This window comes from Chionomys nivalis, chromosome 14 (genome assembly GCF_950005125.1).
Source record: "Chionomys nivalis chromosome 14, mChiNiv1.1, whole genome shotgun sequence".
Lineage (NCBI taxonomy): Eukaryota > Metazoa > Chordata > Mammalia > Rodentia > Cricetidae > Chionomys > Chionomys nivalis.
In genome coordinates this window covers 17736472-17758465 of record NC_080099.1, presented here as the reverse complement: position 1 = coordinate 17758465, position 21994 = coordinate 17736472, and the positions used below count along the sequence as shown (strand labels likewise).

The window sequence follows — 21994 nt, the reverse complement described above, 5'->3', positions numbered from 1 at the left end:
TATACTGTTGAGCCAACAATAATGTATGTAGTGTTTTCTATGTTCTCGCTGTGGTCATTACTCTTAGGTTTTACATATGTGGGCATTTTGTCTTCATAGCACAGGGCCTGGGGATACGATTCAGTGATGCTTGCCCGACATATTCAAGGTTCTGAGTTTGATCCCCAGCATCAGATTTTCAAATCTTTTGCAATAAGTGTGAGGCAAACTTTACCGAATATTATGATGTGGCAGAGACCATGATAAGCATTTCTGATTTTGTTCTAAGGATGAGAAGAAGCTCTCGGCCTTTAGAAAGGGGGTGATTCAAAGTGTTTCTTTGGCTGCTTGTGGAGGATATACTGTAGGGATAAGAAAAGGAGGGGGAGTGGAGGTAAGAGGTGGAAACTTCATGGGGTGTGCTGAAGGAAAGAATGGCAAGTGGGAAGGTAAAACCAGACACAAACCTTTCAGACTTAAGTTTTGTTTTTAAAATAGGGCTGGAGATGTGGTTTAGTGGTCGTGAATGTGTACAGATACACAATTAAAAATAAAAGCAAATATTTAAAATAAGAATTACGAGTGTTAAAAATTTCTACCTGCTTCTTATGTGTTTATTTATTCTTTGAGAATTCATGCTGCAGTTTTTTTGGTCATATTCTTTCCTATCCCTTATCCTCCGTGCTCCCTGCAAATCCGTGTTGTTTCTTTTTCTAAAAAAAAAATAAATAAAATAAAAGCATGTCTCTGGTTTGTGCTTTGAAAAATTCTAGAAAATACAAATCTGTGCCAGGTGTTTTGTCTAATGTATAACCCAATGCTCTGTCCTTGGCGGGAATAAACCGTTAATAGATGTTAGGGACCAGGTCAAAGTAAACAGAAGGTGTACGAGGAGCACTGTCTCATGATGTCTTTTCAGGGCCCCAGGCAGAGGTTGTAATTGGTCAAGGAAAGGTGACAAGTTTTGTTCACATGGGCAGTTACTCCCTGATAGCTTCATAGCTGCCTGCGTAGAAAAGAAAATCTTGTGCATGTTGTCCTGCTCTGTATGGAAAAATACCGTCTCCTTAAAGTCTGTCACTGCTCTGGTTCATTTATTTATTTATTTATTTATTTATTTATCTATTTATTTATTTATAAATTTTTTTGAGACAGGGTTTCTCCGTAGCTTTTGGTTCCTGAACTGGAACTAGCTCTTGTAGATCAGGCTGGCCTCAAACTCACAGAGATCCACCTGTCTCTGCCTCCCAAGTGCTGGGATTAAAGGCGTGTGCCACCACCGCCCGGCTGCTCTGGTTCTTATAACTTTTTTGCCCCCTCTTCTGCAGGGATCTGAAAGCCTTGCGGGGAGGGTGTGATAAAGGGATCTTATTTGGGGCTGAGTACTACAAAGTCTCTCACTCTCTGCGTGTTGTTCGATTGTGTATCTCTGTGAATTGCCATCTACTACAAGAAGCTTCTCAGAGGAAATTTGAGGAATTCGCTAATTTGCGGATGTAGCAACATGCTGTTACAAGTTGCTTTATTGCTATGTTCATTTATCAGAATAATAGTAGTAGGATTTCCCCTAGGGACCATGATCTAGCTAGTCTCAGGTTCTTAGCCTCAATTACAATATCAGGTATGCATTCCATTTCATGGAGCGGGCCTTAAAAAAATCCAGTTAAAAAGTGGTTGGTTACTCTTTTAACATTTGGGCTGTCAGTGGGCATTTACTGTGTGCAGGCTGATATTGTGGCTCAAAGGGTTCATAACCGGGTGCGGATGATTCCTTTTGCCCTTCAGGAAGCACGTAGAGCATATTACAGCATTATAAACACTAGCCAGTAGGGTAAAGTAGTTTCCAGTTGACTACCAGCTAGATTTCTCCATGTTCTATGCCATGTATATGTGGTATCTCCTTACTTTCAAGTTGTAGAAGGTAGAAAAAGATCTCTTTGGCCAATAGCTCCAAAAGATATAACACTTTCCTGGTGCTGGAGCAGGGGTAGTGGTTGTCTAGCAGCATGTAATGTTGGCTGAAGTATTATCTCTCTCATTCTATCAAGATAATGTTTTGATATGCACATATGTGATAAACTGGTTATAATAGATAGCAATCAAATGATTCTTCACCCTGCACAGTCACCTTTTCTTCTCGGCAGTGAGGACTTCACTTTTTCTAGTAAAGCTATTTTTAGTTTTTAAAATATTGTTTGGATTTTATTCATTCATTTATTTTTATTTTATTTTTTACTTCTTTGAAAAATTGATTTTTTTTCCCTCACATAATATATCTCCTGCGAGTGCCACTTCAGTCTCTGAGAGGTCATATGTACATCAGCCCTACTGTGTGTAGAAGGCCTTGATTTCTTGGTGTCCTCCATCCCCTCTGGCTTTTATACTCTTTTTGTCTCCCCTACTGCAAAGTTCTGTGAGCACAAAGGGTGGAGATTTGATAGAGGCATCCCATTTTGGGTTGAATGTTATAAAGAGTTTCAATCTCTGCACACTGTCAACTTTTGGGTCTCTATATTTGTCCTCATCTGCTGCAGGAGGAAGCTTCTCTGATCATGGCTGAGTAAGACACTGACCTAGCAATATAGCAGAATGCCATTAGGAGTCATTGCATTGCTATTTACTTTTAGTAGAACAGCAATATTTGGTTTTACCCTAGGTTTCTGTGCTATCTAGTCTCAGGTTCTTGGTCACCCAAGCAGCGTCAGGAATGGGTTCACTTTTGTGGAGTGGACATCAAATCAAATAAGACATTGGCTAGTTACACCCACAAGCTTCATGCCACCATTGCCTTAGCATAGTTTGCAGGCACTGAAGTTTGTAGAGCAAAAGTTTTGTGGCTGGGTTGGTGTTTACATTTCTCTTTTGCTACCTTCCTGTACCAAAGTCACTAGAACATTGGGGTGAAGGCTCAATGTAGGCACAAGCTCACTATGTTCAATGAGTTGTATGGGTGCTGTCTTTAGCAAAGATGCCTTGCTATCAGTTTGTGAAGAGCAGCATATAATCTAGGTAACATCCTGTGTTGTGTGGGGGTTCCCATGGAACCTATTTGGTCAACAACTCAATTCAGTGTAACATATTACTGGTTCTGAAAGCTTCATTTGGTGATGAGAGATGATGATTATTTGACAATTTTATTTAGAATGCCTATATATATGTATGATTATATATGTATGTGTATCTATATAGACATTTTAGCCCCTACTTGGCTTCTTGGAGCAGCATTTTCTTGGGTGGGCTCTATTTGCTAGAGGCAAGCATGTCTCATTGAAGAGAGGTTTCCTGATTTAGATTTAGCTGTAAAAACTTTGCAGTCCTTTTAAGAGGCTCTACAACAAAGTACTTAGATGATGTTGATAAATAGCTGACAGAATGCTTCTTGGTGGTGGCAGGGACCTTGAAACTTCAGAGTTGTGACAATAAACATGACTCCTGCAAGTACTTCTGCCATGAGGCTGGACTCTCAGAAACTAAAGAATGGACTGGAAGCAGCCATCAAAGCTACAGCTTTAACCCTAGCTATATCACTTAGCAAACTAAAGACTCACATGGCCAGAAAATGAGAGCTATACTAAATGGTTTTCAGTGTGTTTAAAAATATATGTAAGCTTGGGAGAGAAAAGAAAAAGGATAAAGTCCTTAAAAGAGAGAGAGAGAGAGAGAGTAGTTGGGTGTGGTGTCACACACCTTTAATCCCAGCACTTGGGAGGCAGAGGCAGGCAGATCTCTGTGAGTTCAAAGACAGCTTGGTCTATAGAGTGAGTGCCAGGACAGCCAAAGATACACAGAGAAACCCTGTCTCAAAAAACAAAATTAAAAATAAAAATAAAAGAAATATAGTTTAAATAGAACCTCAAAAAGATGGAAACTACACAAAGAATCTGGATATTGTATGCTATGGTGTTGTATTTGAATTGCTTGAAGAAGAAGCAAGAGCTGCTAAAAGACATTTGATTATAAATAAATGTTGCTGGATTAATCTAACATATATATTTTGAAAACACCTTGACTTCTAAATTTAAGTTAAAAGACATTTTACTTTGGGGAAGAGGTTTTGCTTTTGTTTCCACAGGAAATGAGAAGCTGTGGATTCATTTGGGGCTAAGAAAAATCATGTTTGATCAAGAAAGACCCCCTGAGAAACCTCTGATAGGAGCAAATGGCACAGATGTCTGAGTTCTACATCTAGAACAGCCTCAAGAATGCAGGCTGAGGTGATCAAGACTCACAGAATATTCCAGTCAGGATTTGACCATAATTCTAAATTTTCTTTAGGACCCCATAAGATTATCAGTGCCCCCAATCAACAGGAAGTATCCTAGAAAACTACACCCAATTCCCCCAAAATGGATTATAAATGTTTTTCAGTGTTTAGAGCATTGGTTATAAGTTGTTATGGATAATGGTCAGGAAGAAAGCTAAATAAAGGAGATTAGATTCTGAGTTTTGTTTTGAAAAACAAGGGGGAACTCCTGTGGGTCAATAGTCTTGTATGCTGTAAAGATTTATTGATGTAGGTGTTGCTTTCATTGGTTAATTAATAAAGAAACTGCTTGGTTTGATAGGTCTGAACATAGGTGGGTGGAGTAGACAGAACAGAATGTTGGGAAGAAGGGAAGTGATGCAGATGCCATGCCTCTCCTCTTCAGGGCAGACACGATGAAGCTCTGACCCAAGATGGACGTAGGCTCGAATCTTCCCAGTAAGCCACCACCTCGTGGTGCTACACACAAAAATAGATATGGATTAATCAAGATGTGAGAGTTAGCCAGTAAGAGGCTAGAGCTAATGGGCCAAGCAATGTTTAAAAGAATACAATTTGTGTGTTGTTATTTTGGATGTAATATAAATGGCACCCAGAGGTGGATAACTGAATCCACAGAAAGCTTGAGAAAGCTTGGGAAAGAATAGAGTGAAGCATGTTTTCTTGGTAGCAACAATTTCTCGGGTCTGCTCTACTTGCTAGAGACAAGCAAGTGCTCTCATCTAAGAGAGGCTTCCTGACTCAGCTTTAGCTGCAAAACACTGCAGCTCTTTTAAGAGATCCTGCCACAAAACACTTAAATGGCGTTGATGAAAAGCTGAACACATGTTTTTCGGTTTTCAGCCATAGCAGGAAAAAAGCTGTGCCGTTTTAAAATGCTGGCTTTCTGGGCCATCCTGCCAGGGCAAACTCTGACTCTTTCAGGCAGGCGGTCCAACTGGCTGTGGTCTGTGAGCAGAATGCTTCAGCTTGCTTGCTGGCAAGGACCTTGAAATGCCATAGAGTTGTGGCAATAAAAATGGCTACAGCTAGTACCTCAGCCACAAGGCTGAAATCACAGAAAGCTAAGGAATGGGCTGGATCCAGCCAGCAAAGCCACGGCTTTAATCCTACCCATATTGCTCAGTAATTTAAAGGCTCATGTGGTCAGAAAAAGAAAGAGAGATACAGTAAAGAGAGATTCAAAAACAAAACCTCTAAATGATTTACAGTGTGTTAAGAATGTATGCAGGCTAAAAGTTAAAGTTCTTAAAGTAAAAAAAAAAGGAAAGAGTAGTTGGGTGTGGTGGTACATACCTTTAATCCCAATGCCTGGGAGGCAGAGACAGATGGATCTCTGAGAGTTCAAGGACAGCCTGGTCTACAGAGTTATTCCAGGTCAAAGATATACAGAGAACCTGTCTCAAAAAATTAAAGTAAAAATAAACAAATAGAGGTTAAAATAAAGACACACAAAGATGGATAATACACAGAGAATCTTGATACTGTCTGCTATTATGCTCTCTTTGAATTGTTTGAATGCTGAGGAAGGAGCAACAGCTGCTAAAAGATATTTGTTTATAAATGCTGCTGAACTAATCCAAGATAGATATTTTGAAAATACCTTGACTTCAGAATTTGGATCTAAGGATATGATACTTTGGAAAAGAGATTCTTCCTTTGTTTTCACAGAGGATGAAACCCTGTGGATTGCAATTTGTGTGTTGTTATTTCGGGGCATAAGTTAGCCAGGTGGCCAGGAGCTTGGCGGCAGTAACGCAGCCCGCTGTTCCATCTACAGTTTATCACTTATATTGTTTTAATAAAATGCTGATTGGTCAGTAAACAGGCAGGAAGTACAGGTGGGGTAGTAAGAACAGGAGAACTCTGGGAATAGGAAAGACTCAATCTGCAGCCATTACACATTGAAATGTCATCTTGGTGAATTTTTCTTTTGATGACTAGTAGTATCCATCCCTATCTTTTCTGAGAGTAAAACGGTCCCTCTGGTGAGCCTTCCAGATCAGATTATGGAAACACACCTTTAATTCCAGTAAGCCAATGATACACACCTTTAATCCCAGTAGCCACAGTAACTTCCATAAAATAGGGGGTAAACTCCTTTAATCCCACCTCTAGAGAGGAATATAAATCGGGAGGAAACAGTTCTCCACACACAGTCTCATACTGAGGTTCCTGGAGGCAGGATCACCATTTCAGACTGAGGTTGAAGTAAGAGCCAGTGGCTAGTTAGTTGCCTTGCTTTTTGGATCTTCAGGTTGAACCCCAATTTCTGAACCTGTGCTTTTATTTTTTGTGCTTCAAGATTTATTAATTTCATCCTAGTGTTTGCACTTTTCTGGATCTCTTTAATAGATTTATTAATTTTCTCTTTATAGAACTCTATCATCTTAATACAGGTGTTTTTTAGGTTCTTTCCTTGTGCTTCAGGTGTGTTGAATAATCAGGGCCTGTTGTGGTAGGTTTATGAGGTTGTGGTGGAGAGAATGGCAGTGACTGTTAGGTGTTAGGTCCTTTTTTTCCCACTGGGATCTATGCATCTGGGCTGAGCTTAATTATAGGTGTTGATATCTGGACTTTGTTAGGGTGGGTGCTTTATTTCTTGACTTCTGTCTCCTGTTTCCTTGGCCTGCTAAGCTAGTGTGTTGGTAGGGAGTACTTGGTGGAGTTGGAGATGGGGATGAAGCAACAAATTGGGGAAGGGAGCTTAGGAGTGGAAGATCTGTGGGATCCACAGGTGATGGGGGCAGGGGATAGGAAGGACTGTAGCTGCTATTCTATTGTAGAATTGGAGGTGAGACTGGGGGATTGTGTCTGGAGGAACAAGGGAGAGATGAAGATCTATAGTCAGCCTACCAGCCTATAGTCATGCCTACATTCCCAGGCAAGGAATCTGCTGTCTGGAGTTTTTTCCCAGGATTTTTAAAGATTTAATGTTTTCTTTGACTGAGGTAATGATGGTGTGGGGAGTCCTGCATATGTGTTGCTTTTATTGTTTAATGAATAAAGAAGCTGCTTTTGCCAATGGCTTACCAGAATATAGCCAGGTTGGAAGATATACATATACATACATACATATATATATATATATATATATATATGTATAGAGAGAGAGAGAGAGAGAGAGAGAGAGGGCAGAGTCAAGGAGAAGCCATGTAGCCTCCATAAGGGAAATAAGCGAGCTCTAGATAGAACCTTGCAGTAGGCCATGAACCTTGTGGTAAAATATAAACTAATAGAAATGGGTAAATTTAAGATATAAAAGTAAGCTGGAAATATGCTTAAGTGATTGGCCAAAGAGTGATTCAAATAATATAGTGTCTGTGTGATTATTTTTAGTCTAAGTGGTCGAGAACAAATGAGCGGCCTCCTACAACATATGTGTTTCTTCTATCTTGTCTTCAAGATCCTAGATTCTTTCTTTCATCTCTTGTATTCTGTTTGTGAGGCTTGCCTCTGAGGTTCCTGTTTGAGTTTCTAAAGTTTTCATTTCCACATTTGCCTCCGTTTAGCTTTTCCATATTGATTTATTTCCACCACCTTCAGGCAATGATCTGTTTTACTCATTTCCTTTCATTGCTCATTTGTATTTGCATAGATTTATTTAAGGGACTCATTCATTTCCTCTTTAAGGACCTCTATCATATTCATCTCCCCAGGTCTGTGAGTCAAGTGACAATTTCTTCAGCAACAGGGTCTTATTATCACATTCTGTAAGGTGTACGAGGTGTGAATCTGACAGAGGGTTAGTATCTAGAATATACAAAGAACTAAAGAGACTAAACAACAAAAGCCACAAACAATTTAATTAAAATTGAGGCATAGATTTGGTACACTTCCTGGCCTCTTCAGATGTTAGTCACATACATGGTATGTAGATGTACACATAGACAAAATACTCGAACACATGCAGTAAAAAATGAGATCTAAAGAAAAGAAGTACAAATGATTGAGAAATTCATCTGTTTTAAATGTTCAGTTTTAAACTATCCTTAGCCATCAAGGCAATGCAAATTAAACTACTTGGAGATTTCATCTTCACCTAACAAAATTGGTAAGATAAAAATATGATGGAGAATGTTGACAAGGATCTAGGGGTGGTGACTGCATGGCTATTGCTGGTGGGAGTAGTGCAATTACTATGGAAATCACTGTGGAGATTCCTCAAAAAGCTAGAACAGTTTCACCACATGACCTATCGGTTTATTCTTTAGTCATCCACCTAAGGACTTGATAGCCTGCTGTAGAGATAATTGTTCCACCTTGTTCATGGATTCTCTATTCCCAATGCCAGATGGCCATCAACTGATGAATGTATAGTGAAAATGTGTACATTACACAAAGGAATATTATTCATGTGTTAAAAATGAAATTATGAAAATTTGCGTTAAAATTGGGAACAGTCATTCTGAGTGAGGTACCTGAGACCTAGAAAGGCAATTGTCACACACTTCCTATCATTTGTGGATATTAGCTGGAATCTTCTGACATATGTATTCTGTTTGGAATCCCCCTAGAAGTCAGAAAATCATTAAGAATGAAGGTTTAAGGAAAGAAGATAGAACAAGGTGGTGTAAAGAGTTAAAAAGGAAAAACGGAACAAGAAACATTAAATGGGGTGGGGGTAAAGGGCAATGTAGGAGAAGAAATACAAAAAAAAACCCAGGATAGCCAAAACAATCCTGTATAATAAAGGAACTGCTGGAGGCATCACCATTTCTGACATAAGCTCTATAGTAGAACAATGGTAATGAAAAATGCTTGTTATTGGCATAAGAACAGAGAGATTAACCAATACAATTGAATCGAAGATCCAGATATTAATCCACAAACATATGAACACCTGGTTTTTGACAAAGAAGCAAAAAATATACAATGGAAAAAGGAAAGCATCTTCAACAAATGGTGGTGACATAACTGGATGTCGATATGTAGAAAAACGCAAATAGATCCCCATGACAAAACTCAAGTCCAGATGGATTAAAGAACTCAATATAAATCTGACCATACTAAACCTGATAGAAAAAAAATGAGAATTAGCCGTCAATGCATGGGTTCCAGAGACCACTTTCTAAATATAACACCAGTAACACAGACACTGACATCAACGAAAAATAAATAGGATTTCCTGAAACTGAGAACTGCAAAGCAATAGACACAGACAATAAGACAATAATGCAGCCTGCTGAGTAGGAAAAGATCTCCACCAACCTCACATCAGACAGAGGACTGATTTCCAAAATATAGAAATAACTCAAGAAATTAGACATCAAAATTCCAAATAAACCTGTTAAATAGTATCGTCCAGAACTAAACAGAGAATTCACAACAGAAGAATCTTAAACGGCTGAAAAACACTTAAGGAAATGTTCATTATCCTTAGCCATTAGGGAAATACAATTCAAAATTATTCCATGATATCATCTTACTCCAGTCAGAATGGCTAAGATTAAAAACACCAATGACAGCTTATGTTGGAGAGGATATGGAGTAAGGGGAACACTCTTCCATTGCTGCTGGGTATGCAAACTTGTACAACCACTTTGGAAATCAGTATGGTGGTTTCTCAGCAAATTGTAAACCACCCTACTATGGACTCAACAAAACAAATCTTGAGCATATACCCAAAAGATGCTCAGTTATACCACAAGGACATTTGTTCAACTATATTCATTATATAGTATTATTATTATTATTATTATTATTATTATTATTATTATTATTATAAGCAGAGACAGCTTCCTATCACGTTTTGGAGAGCAGCATACAATCTTGGCAACATCCTGTGTTGTGTGTGGGTTCCCATTTGACCCCTTTGGCCAACAACTCATTCAGTGTAACATATCATTGTTTCTGAAATCTTCATTTGGTGAAGAGATATGATGATTATTTGACACTTTTATTTAGAATTCCTATATATGTACATTTACATATGCATATATATATATATATATACACATACATACACATGTGCATCTATATACACATTTTATCCCGTGCTTGGCTTCTTGGTGGCAGCATTATCACAGGTGGGCTCTATTTGCTAGAGGCAAGCACATCTCATTGAAGAGAGGCTTTCTGCTTCAGATTTAGCTGCAAAAACCTTGTTGCCCTTTTAAGAGCCTCTACCACAAATTAAATGGTGTTGATGAATAGCTGACAGCATGGTCTTTGGTGGTAACAGGGACCTTGGAACTCCACAGAATTGTGGCAATAAAGAGGGCACCTGCAAGTATCTCCTCCAGGAGGCTAGACTCTAAGAAATCTAAGAATGGGGCTGTTACACCATCAAATTCATGGCTTTCTTCCTAGCCATATTGCTTAGCAAATTAAAGACTCGTGTGGCCAGAAAATGAGAGCTATACAGTAAGGATAGATTCAGAGAAACAAGCTTCTGAATATTTTACAGTGTGTTTTAAAATATGGAAAAAAAAGAAAAAGGATAATGTCTTTAAAAAGAAAGAGAAAGAGAAAGAGTAGTTACGTGTGGTGGCACAAACCTTTAATCCCAGCACTTGGGTTGCAGAGGCAGGCATATTTCTGTGAGTTCAAGGTCAGCCTGATCTACATAGTGAGTTCCACGACAGCCAAAGATATTCAGAAAAACCTTGTCTCAAAAAACCAATATTAAATATAGAAATAAAAGAAATAGTATTTAAAATAGAGCCCCATAAAAAAGGATTCTACACAAAGCATCTGGGTACTGTATGTTATTGTGTTGTCTTTGAATTGCTTGATGGCTTAAGAAGAAGCAACAGCTGCTAAAAGACATTTGATTATAAATGTTGCTGGATTAATCCAACATATAAATTTTGAAAATGCCTTGAGTTCAAAATTTAAGTTGAAAGATATGTTACTTTGGGAAACAGCTTTTGCTTTTGTTTCCACAGGGAATGAGAGGTTGTAGATTTATTCGTTGTTATGAAAAAATCATGTTTGATCAAAAAAGAACACCTGAGAAATCTCTGATAGGAGCAGATGGCCCAGAAGTCTGAGTTTTACATCCAGAACAGCTTCAAGACTGCTGATTGAAATGATCAAGCCTCCAAGAATATTCTAGTCAGGATTTGGCCATAATTCTAAATTTTCTTTAGGTCCCCATAAGATTACCAGTGCATCCAATCAGCAGGAAGTAGCTTAGAAAACTACACCCACATTTCCAAGAATTGAAGCATGGATTTTTTTCTATGTTTAGAGTGGTAGTAACAAGTTGTTATGTATACAGGTCAGGAGGAAGCTAAACAAAGGAGATTAGATTCTGAGATTTTGTTTTGCAAAAAACAAAAGGGGAACTCCTGTGGTTGTTGAACCCTGTAAAAATGTGTCACTGTTTTAATAAAATGCTGAATCACCAGTAAACAGGCAGGAAGGATAGCCAGGACATTCAGGTAGGAAGGACAGGTGGGGTGATGAGAACAGGAGAATTCTGGGAAGAGGAAAGGCTCAGTCTGCAGTCATCACCCAGACATGAGAAAGAAAGATGAGAATGCCTAACTGATTAAAGGATCCAAGCCACACAACTAACATAGAAAAGAATTATGTGTTAATGTAAATTATAAGAGTTAATAAGAAGCCTGAGCAAAAAGGGGAACCAGTTTATAATTAATGTAATCCTCTGTGTGTTTTTATGGACCACAGCTGTGTAACTTGGTGGGACAGAAACCTCAGTCAACAGTTGCTGATTATTGTGAGTTAATTTTGTGTTGTGCCAGGTTGCTGAAAGTATTTGTCAGCTCTAGAAATTTCCTAGTGGAATTTTTCAGGACACTTACATATACTATCATTTTATTTCTTGAAATAAAGATACTAGGACTTCTTTTTAATTTCTGTACTCTTGATCTCCCTTGTTTGACTTATTGTTTCAGTTAACGTTTCAATTACTATATAGAATAAATATGTAGAAACTGGACAAACTTGTCTTTTTTCTGACTTTAGCGGAATTGCTTTTAGTAAAGGCTCTCTCCATTTAATTTGATTTTAGCTATGGGCTTGCAGTAGACTGCCTCTATTATGTTGAGGTATATCATTTTTTTTTTTTATCTCTAATCTCTCCAGGACTTTTATCATGACGATGTGTTGGATTTTGTTAAAGGCCTTTTCTGCATCTAGAGAGACAATCATATGGTTTTTTTCTTTCAGTTTGTTTAGATGGTGAATTGTATTTACTGGTTTTCTTATATTGAGCCATCCCTGAGTCCCTGGCATGAAGAGTGTTTGATAATAATGGATGGTCTTTTTGATATGATTTTAGATTAAGTTAGAAAATATTTTGTTGAGAATTTTTGCATCTATGTTCATAGGATAAACATATCTATAATTCTCTTTCTTGGGGGGAGTCTTTATGTGGTTTGGGTATTAGGGTAACTGTGACCTCTTCAAACAAAATGAGTTATATTTATGAAAATAAAAACAAACTGTTTCTATTTTGTAGGGTAATTTGATTATTTTTGCCAACTCTTCCATGAAACTCAGGTAGAATTCTGTGCTGCCCTGGTTTTCTTTTATCTTCCTTCTTTTCTTTTCTTTTTTTTTTTTTTTGGGGGGGGGTTGGGAGATTTAATGACTGCACCTGTTTCACAAGGGTTAATAGGACTATGTAAATTGCTTACCTGATCATGATTTAACTTATTAAGTTGTATCTATAAAAAAAATCCCTTTGCCTAGTGGTATTTCAATTGTATTTTAAAAAATAAAGACTACCTAAAAATCTGAGAGTAAAACAGTCCCACTGGCCAGCCTTACAGACCAGGTTATGGTAAACACACATTTAAATCAGGTGCCACAATGACACCCACCTTTAATCCCAGTAGTCATAATGACATTAACAATGACTAGTTGGCATAGAAACCAGGTGGTACATGCCTTTAATCGAAATAGTGAACACCTTTAATCCCAGCCCTAGAGAGGTATATAAGACAGGAGGAAACAGCTCTAACACACAGTCTTTTGCTAAGGTTCCTAAAGGCAGGATCACCACTTCAGACTGTGGTCGAGGTAAGAGTCAGTGGCTGGCATTTTGGATCTTTGGTTGAACCCCAATATTTGACCTGGTGTTTTTGTTAATTGTGCTTCACCTTTCTTTTAGGTTATCAAAATTGAGAGAGTACAGGTTTTTAAGGTATTCCCTTCGTGTCTGTTATATACCCCTCTTAATTTCTGATTGTGTTAATGTGGATATTCTTTCTCATGAGTGAATTTAGATAAGGGTTTGCCTACCTTGTTGATTACCTCAACGAACCAAATCTTTGTTTCACCTACTGTATTGTTCTCTTTATTTCTATTTTGTTGATTCCAGATTGGATTTGATGTTTCTTGACAATTACTCCTTTTGAATGTGATCTCATTTTTGTTGTAGAAATTTCAGTTGTTCGGCAAGTTGTTAGTATGAGATCTCTCCAGGTCTTCTATGTAGGTACTTCGTGCTATGAACCTGTAAAGTCTTAGAAGCACTTTTAATGTGTCCCACTGTTTGGTTCATTGCCATCTACTGCAAAAAGAGGCTTCTCTGATGAGGGTTGAGAGGTGAGCTAATCTACGAGTGTAATGTTAAGTCGTTAGAAATTGGTTAAATAGTACGCCTATTTAACAGAATAACTGCAGTAGGTTCTTCCCTAGAGTCTGTGATGCGTCTTGCCCCTGCCGCTGATGCCAGGTGTAAGCACCTCGAGGTACACATGAGTGGCCAGACCCCATCCCTAAAGACCCCGAAATGCCAGGCTCTGTCCACATAATATCCTAACAGCCGGACCCATCCCCTCCAGGTGCAGGTGGCTAAGCTCAGCAATTGAAAACCCACCAATCAATCCCCACCCTGGAAATCTTCAACTGCAAGAAACCGTACAAAAACCCTGTCCTCCGCCCAGTTTTCTGCTGCTTCTGACCTGAGCAAAGGTACCCACCATCCCGGATTTTTTCCCTACAAATGAATCTCTTGTGTGAGATTTGTTGTGAGCTATGACTTTGCTTAGCTCCCACCTCCGGGATACCTTCCTTTCAGAACATTAACACTTGCAGTGGGGAAACTTCACTCTCAGAGCTACAATACTTCACCTGGGAAAACCTTTCCTCTCAGAGCTTTAACACACCAGGTACGGGGTCCTACTCCAACAGCGGACCTTAAATCGAGCCAGCAGGTAGTTGTTCATTCCCGTGTCACTTGTCCTTACTGCCCCCGTGGACCTGTGTTGCCAGGTGGTAATGACTGTGTTCACAGGATCCAGAGCTGGGTCAAAGTGGTGATAACTTTTCTCCTGCAGTAGTTCCATGGCCCCCTCCCACACCATGGAAGCTAATCAGTGGAATTGAGGCTCTAGGTGAGGACCAGCTGCATGTCTACAGGCTCAGTGAGTCAAGTATGCAATTCGTCAGCAACAGGGTCTTATTGTCTCATTCTGTAAGGTGTACTAGGTGTGCATCTGAGTGGGTTAACATACATTTTTGAAAATGTCTTGAGTTCAAAATTTAAGTCGGAAGATATGTTACTGTGGGGAACTGCTTTTGCTTTTGTTCCAACAGGAAATGAGAGGTTTTGGATTTCTTCTTGGTTAAAAAAAATGTGTTTGATTAACGAAGATGCCCTGAGAAATTATTCAATTACTATATAAATTATAGAGACTGGACAACCTTATCCTTTTTCTGACTTTAGGGGAATTGCTTTTATTAAATGCTCTCTTCATTTAATTTGATTTTAGCTATGGGCTTGCAGTAGACTGCCTCTATTATGTTGAGGTATATCTCTTTTATCTCTAATCTCTCCAAGACTTATCATGACGATGTGTTGGATTTTGTTAAAGGCCTTTTCTGCATCTAGAGACAATCATATGGTTTTTTCTTTCAGTTTGTTTAGATGGTGAATTGTATTTACTGGTTTTCTTATATTGAGCCATCCCTGAGTCCCTGGCATGAAGAGTGTTTGATAATAATGGATGGTCTTTTTGATATGATTTTAGACTAAGTTAGAAAATATTTTGTTGAGAATTTTTGCATCTATGTTCATAGGATAAACATATCTATAATTCTCTATAATTCTTTCTTGGGGGGTCTTTATGTGGTTTGGGTATTAGGGTAACAGTGACCTCTTCAAACAAAATGAGCTATATTTATGAAAATAAAAACAAACTTTCTATTTTGTAGGGTAATTTGATTATTTTTGCTAACTCTTCCATGAAACTCAGGTAGAATTCTGTGCTGCCCTGTTTTTTTTTTCTTATTTTTCTTTCTTTTTTTCTTTTTTGGTTGGGAGACATTTATTGACTGCACCTGTTTCACAAGGGTTAATAGGACTATGTAAAATTGCTTACCTGATCATGATTTAACTTTATTAAGTTGTATCTATAAAAAATCCCTTTGCCTAGTGACATTTCAATTGTATTTTAAGAAATAAAGACTACCTAAAAATCTGAGAGTAAAACAGTCCCCACTGGCCATCTTATAGACCAGGTTATGGTAAACACATTTAAATCAGATGCCACAATGACACCCACCTTTAATCCCAGTAGTCATAATGACATTAACAATGACTAGTTGGCATAGAAACCAGGTGGTACATGCCTTTAATTGAAATGATGAAGGCCTTTAATCCCAGCCCTAGAGAGGTATATAAGACAGGAGGAAATAGATCTAACACAGAATCTTATGAAAAGGTTCCTAAAAGACAGGATCACCATTTCAGACTGTGGTCGAGGTACGAGTCAGTGGCTGGCTGGATGCTTTGCATTTTGGATCTTTGGTTGAATCCCAATTTTGACCTGGTGTTTTTACTAATTGTACTTCACCTTTCTTTTAGATTATCAAAATTGAGAGTACAGGATTTTAAGGTATGCCCTCTTGACTTCGTCCTCTGGATTTCCTTCGTATCTGTTATATATTCCTTTTTAATTTCTGATTGTGTTAATGTGGATATTCTTTCTCATGAGTTAATTTGGATAAGGGTTTGCCTACCTTGATGATGGTCTCAACGAACCAAATCTTTGTTTCACTTACTGTATTGTTCTCTTTGTTTCTATTTTGTTGATTCCAGATTGGATTTGATATTTCTTGACAATTACTCCTTTTGAATTGGTTCTTTTTGTTCTAGAAATTTCACTTGTTCTGTAAGTTATTAGTATGAGATCTCTCCAGTTCTTCTATGTAGGCACTTAGTGTTATGAACCTGTAAAATCTCAGAACCACTTCTAATGTGTCCCACTGTTTGGTTTTTCATTTACCTTCAATTTTAGAAAATCTTCAATTTTATTTTATTTCTGTCTTCAGTCATTTTTTCATACAGTAGAGAGCTGTTCAATTTTCCTGAGTTTGTTAGATTTCTCTTGTTTCTGTTGTCGATATTATCTATCTGTCCATATTATCTATCTATTTATATATTCATTTATATCTGGATGTCATTTATTGGTGAGAGAGGAGTATTGATGTTCACTACTATCAGCATTTGATGGTCACATTGTGATTGAAACTCGGTAGTGATACTCTTACAAACATGGGATCCCTTTTGTTTGAGGCATAGATGTTAAGAATTGAAATGTCATCTTGGTAAAATTCTTTCCATGATTATGTAGTATCTATCCACATCTTTTATGAGAGTAAAACGATACCACTGGTCATCTTTCCAGACAAGATTATGGAAACACAGACCTTTAATCCCAGTAAACCAATGATACACACCTTTAATCCCTGTAGCTACACTAGTTTGCATAGAAGTCGGGTGGTACACGCCTTTAATCACTGTAGTACATGACTTTATTACTAGCCCTAGAGAGGAAACAGCTTTCAACACAGTCTCATGCTGAGGTTCCTGGAGGCAGGATCACCATTTCAGACTGAGGTCGAGGTAAGAGCCAGTTGCTGGCTGTCTGTTTTGCTTTTTGAATCTTTTTGTTGAACCCCAATTTTTGACCCAGAGTTTTTACTAGTTGTGCTTCACCTTTCTTTTCGATTTTCAAAACTGAGGGAGTACAGGTTTTTAAAGCATGACCTCTCACTCTTGTTCTCTGAATTTCCTCTGTGCCCGTTATACCTCTTTTAATTTCCGAATGTGTTAATGTAGATATTCTCTCTCTCATGAGTTAATTTAAGGGTTTGCCTACATTTTTGATCATCACAAAGACCCAAATCTTTGTTTCATTGGCTATATTCTTTGTTTCTGGTTTGTTGATTTCAGACTTTGATCATTTCTTGCCATCTAATCGTTTTGAATGTGATTTCTTTTTTGTTCTAGAACTTTCAGTTATTATGTCAAAATTGTTAGTATGAGATCTCTCAAGTTCTTTGAAGGCACTTAGTGCTGTGAACTTCTAACCTCTTAGAACCACTTATAACATGTCTCACTGTTTGGTTATTCTTTTACCTTCAATTTTAGAAAGTCTTCATTTTTTAATTTTATTTCTGCCTTGACGCCTTTTTCATTCAGTAGAGAGCTGTTCAAGTTTCATGAGTTTGGAAGCTTTTTGTTTCTGTTGTCGATATCTATCTATGGTACTACCGATTTATGTCTGTATGATTGTTCATGGTTGGAGAGGGGTATTGATGTTTGCCAAGATCAGTGTGTGAGGGTTTAAGATCCATAGTGTTACTCTTACAAATATGGCTTCCCTTGGGTTTGAGGTAGAGATGTTAGGAGTTGAAATTTCATCTTGGTGAAATTTTCTTTTGACTATTTAGTATCCTTCCCTATCTCTGCTGAGAGTAAAATGGTCCCATTGGTCAGCCTTCCAGACCAGATTATGGTAACACACACCTTTAATCCCAGTAACACAATGACAGATACCTTTTAATTCCAGTTGCCATAGTAATTTCCATAAAATATGGTGGTACACTCCTTTAATCCCAGCCATAGAGAGGAATATAAATTGGGAGGAAACAGTTCTCCACACACAGCCTCATGCTGAGGTTCCTGGAGGCAGGATCGCCATTTCAGACTGAGGTTGAGGTAAGAGTCAGTGGCGAGCTGGCTGCCTTGCCTTCTGGATCTTCAGCATTGCCCCACACCCTTTGTTTTCAGTTTCTTCAGATTCCTGTTGACTTTCTGCTATGGCTTCCCTTGATGGTAGACTTCAATCTGTAAACTGACATAAGGAAGCCTTTTCTTCCATAAGTTGCTTTAGGTCAGCATTTTATCAGCACAGCATGGAGCCATACTAAGATGGTACTATATTGAAAGTATGTATATTTGTGGAATTCAGATGTCAGAGTACCTACTCTTCCATCTACCTTGTGTAAGGATTACTTCTTATATTTCTTAAATTATAAAGGATATATAGTATGTCATGAAACAAATATAATTTAAAAAAGTAATCATGACTAGAAGGAGAGAAATGGTAAAAGCCTACATTTGGGGTCTAGAAAGAATGGAAATGGAGCAGAGAGAGATGACGGGAATAGTAACCTATGGCAGAGACTGACAGGACAGTCTAAGGAGGCAGACGGTGTGCTTGTGAATCACCGATAGGAGCCTGGGAAGCTGTGCCACCCTGATGCACTTACCCGGCCTTCCCAGCCTTTGCTTTTCACTCTGCTTTTTTTGCTAAAGGACACTGCATTTTGTGTCTATTACAGAAACAGTGTGCACATCACCTACCAGACTCCATTTCTAAGTTCTCCCTTTTCTCTTTTTGATTCCTTCTGTGGTAATTTTATACATATAAATGATGTATTTGATCTTATCAACCTTTCCTCAGACCTCCATCACCTCCCAGACTGACTGCCCATCTCATCCTGTGCAAATATCATGTTCTTCTGTGCTTTCCATAACACACTGAGTATAATCAATGCTGCCAGTTCTCTTACAATCATGTCATTAGAAACATTGTAAACTAGTTCTGGCCAATTGGTTTTTATTAACTGACAAGGGTCAATTCTGAGCTGAACTGGTTATGTGTGACAACCTACCTGTTCTTTTTCACTTGTGCAGGCAAATCAACTTGATACCGGAAGTCAAGTTGGTGCAGAACATTTACAAAATATCAGAGTCTGCACAGAAGAAACGAAGTAAACCATCGCTGTAAAATTCTTTAGTAACATGGAGAGTTCCGAAGAGATTGCTAAGGAAGTCGTCATTGGGAAGGATGGGCCTTCTACACAGCCATTATTGCTCCCGGAGGAAATTGAGAAAGAGAACCAAAGGCTCCAAGGACACAGTGCTTGTGCCCCTTGCTCTGTGTGTCCAGATGCTGCTCAGAGCAGAAGTGCAGGTGTTGGGGGCAGCACAAATGACCTCACAGGAGATTCCACTTCCAAGAACACACAGAGTCACACAGAGCAAAATATGGAAGAAAATGTTTCCCAGTTTCCATTTACAGACTCTAAACCATATACCTCAAACGCGGAACAGAAACATGAAATGTGGGGCTCAGACGAGGACAGTGGTGATACGGAACTTGAGAACGAAGGCTTCTCACTGACTTTTGCCTCTTCCAGTCCTAAAGACAGCTTCCTTTCAACGGGAGAGACAGACGACCAGACAGGCCCAGCTTTTCCCGACAGTGTCTTGCGACAGCAAGCTGAACCCTCACTTCCCAGTAATGTGCAAGCTGCCTGTGAGAAACCTTCTGGCCAACACAGCTCCACTCAGCCTAAGCCACATTATTCCCAGCATTCTCCACCGCTGCCAATGCCCCAGTTCTTACCTTCAGATTCTGATGCAGGATTCACAGGAGCCTCTGATCATAGTGATTCTGTCGTTACGGGGGTTCAGAGATTTAGAGCGATGCTGAAATTACCATACAAGCTGGAATTAAAAAATGAACCCGGCAGAACAGATTTAAAGCATATTATTATAGATGGATGTAATGTCGCATTTAACCATGGTCTGAAAAAGTTCCTTAGTTGCCGTGGAATAGCAATTGCCGTTGAATATTTTTGGGAGCTTGGCCATAGAGACATCACTGTGTTTGTGCCGCAGTCGTTAACATGGCCCAGTCCTGTTGCCACAGAACAGCACTTCTTGACCCAGCTCCAGGAGATTGGAATAGTATGTTTAACTCCTTCCAGGACAGTCTTTGGAGAACGAATTTATTCTCGTGTTGACAGGTTCTTACTACACTTAGCAGAGAAGACTGGGGGTGTCATTGTAAGCAATGATAACTTCAGAGAGTTTGTGAATGAGTCAGTGTCCTGGGGAGAAATTGTTGCCAAAAGATTGCTTCAGTACACGTTCGTGGGGAACATATTTATGGTTCCCGACGACCCTCTGGGAAGAAACGGGCTTCGGATAAAAGAATTCCTTAGAAAGGAGGGCTTTCTGGAGACATGCAGCCTCTACTCAGGGCCCTGCCAAATGTGAACATGTTCGCCCGGAATCAAAACACCCAAATAGCCATCGCCAGGTACCAGCCTACATATCAAAACCAGGGAACCTCTTTACGCCCTTGGCTTCCTCAGCAGCCCCGCTTCACAACCCTGACCACCGTTCCTGGTATACATCAGAACCATCTCATGCCAGAACAGAGATCTTCTGCAGAGACCAGTGAGCTGAGGGAGACCCTGCTGAAGATTTTCCCTGACTCTGAGCAAAATCTGAAGACTTACGAGATCCTGGCAGCTCAGCCATACCTGAAGGACCTGATCGTGCTTTCTGACCTGGTGTTGAACTAAGGCTGGGCTGAGAGCCCAAGGCTGATGCGGAGTTGCCAACTGCTGACAACCGTAGTGGGAAGAAGCCTTCCAGAGTGAACGGGGCTGCTCTGGATTTCCTAAGAAAAGGAAGAGATGTGTTTTATTTTTACACAAATCTGGAGTTTCGAAGCCATCTTTATTTCTATGTATAAAATTTGCTGCTAATACAGATTTAACCTTTTGTGTAAAAGGAAAGCACATTTTCTGCCTTTTCAGAACTGTGTATTAGCTGTTCCTCTTGAGTGTACTTTCAACTTTGTTTTTAAAACTTTCCTTAGAGCTGAAGTAAATTGATAAGTGAATAAATTTTGTCTTTTCTAAATGAAATCAAATAAACAGTGTGTCACCACTCAACTTTGTGCTCTCCCTAAAAACAATATGGGTCATAGAGGGTTCTGCTCCATATTGCCATTCAAAAGCCCAGATTCACAGGTTATCATTGCTTATCATACAAAATGTAAGAGCCAAAACTAGAAGTTGGGAAATGATTATAAAGGTTACTTATCAACATATGCTATACTGGAAAGAGCCATGACATAAGGAAAATAATTTAAAAATATTAATTTTTTCCTGCAGGTGTGTAAGTGTACTGCACATGTGTCTGGTACTGTGAGGGTCATAAGAAGGCATTGGATTCCCTGGTTCTGGACAGATCATTGTTAGTCACCATGTGATGCTGGAAACCCAAATCTGGTCATTTCTAAGAGTAGCCAGTGCTCTTACCACTAAATCACATCTGAGTAAAGAAAACAATTTTAAAATTCTAAGACTTTGCTTTTGTTTACTTTAATATCTGATACTAAAATAATGAGAATATACTAAAATAATTAAGAATATGTACAAGTATATGGCCCTGTTATAATTTATGACTTTTAGCATCTATAAACAGCTATACAGTTATAAATCAGATATTGGACATTGATATAGTTCTAGGTGGAACCATCTTTCAAGTTTTTTTTCATTGAAAACCATGCCTGTCAGAATCTCACACACAATTTTTGATTATATTCACCTTTCCTCATGATTCCTCAAGGATTTAACAACACTTCCCTCTTGCATGCTCCTTGCTGTCTTACTTGACCCATCAAGTCCAATCTGTACTGCCAAGATACTATCAGGTGTGATTGACAGGTCAGATGTTTT

General features: G+C 38.8%; 1 protein-coding gene across 1 annotated transcript; it reads left to right on the top strand.

Moving 5' to 3' along the window:
- The first annotated feature begins 10407 nt into the window (after positions 1–10407).
- LOC130886993 (NEDD4-binding protein 1-like) lies at positions 10408–21327 on the top strand. Its single transcript, XM_057789261.1, is given in 6 exon segments — positions 10408–10475; positions 13208–13237; positions 13329–13361; positions 16029–16059; positions 19149–20478; positions 20481–21327. Coding segments are annotated over 6 exon segments (1842 nt in total). The 3' UTR covers positions 20831–21327.
- The last annotated feature ends 667 nt before the right edge of the window (positions 21328–21994 follow it).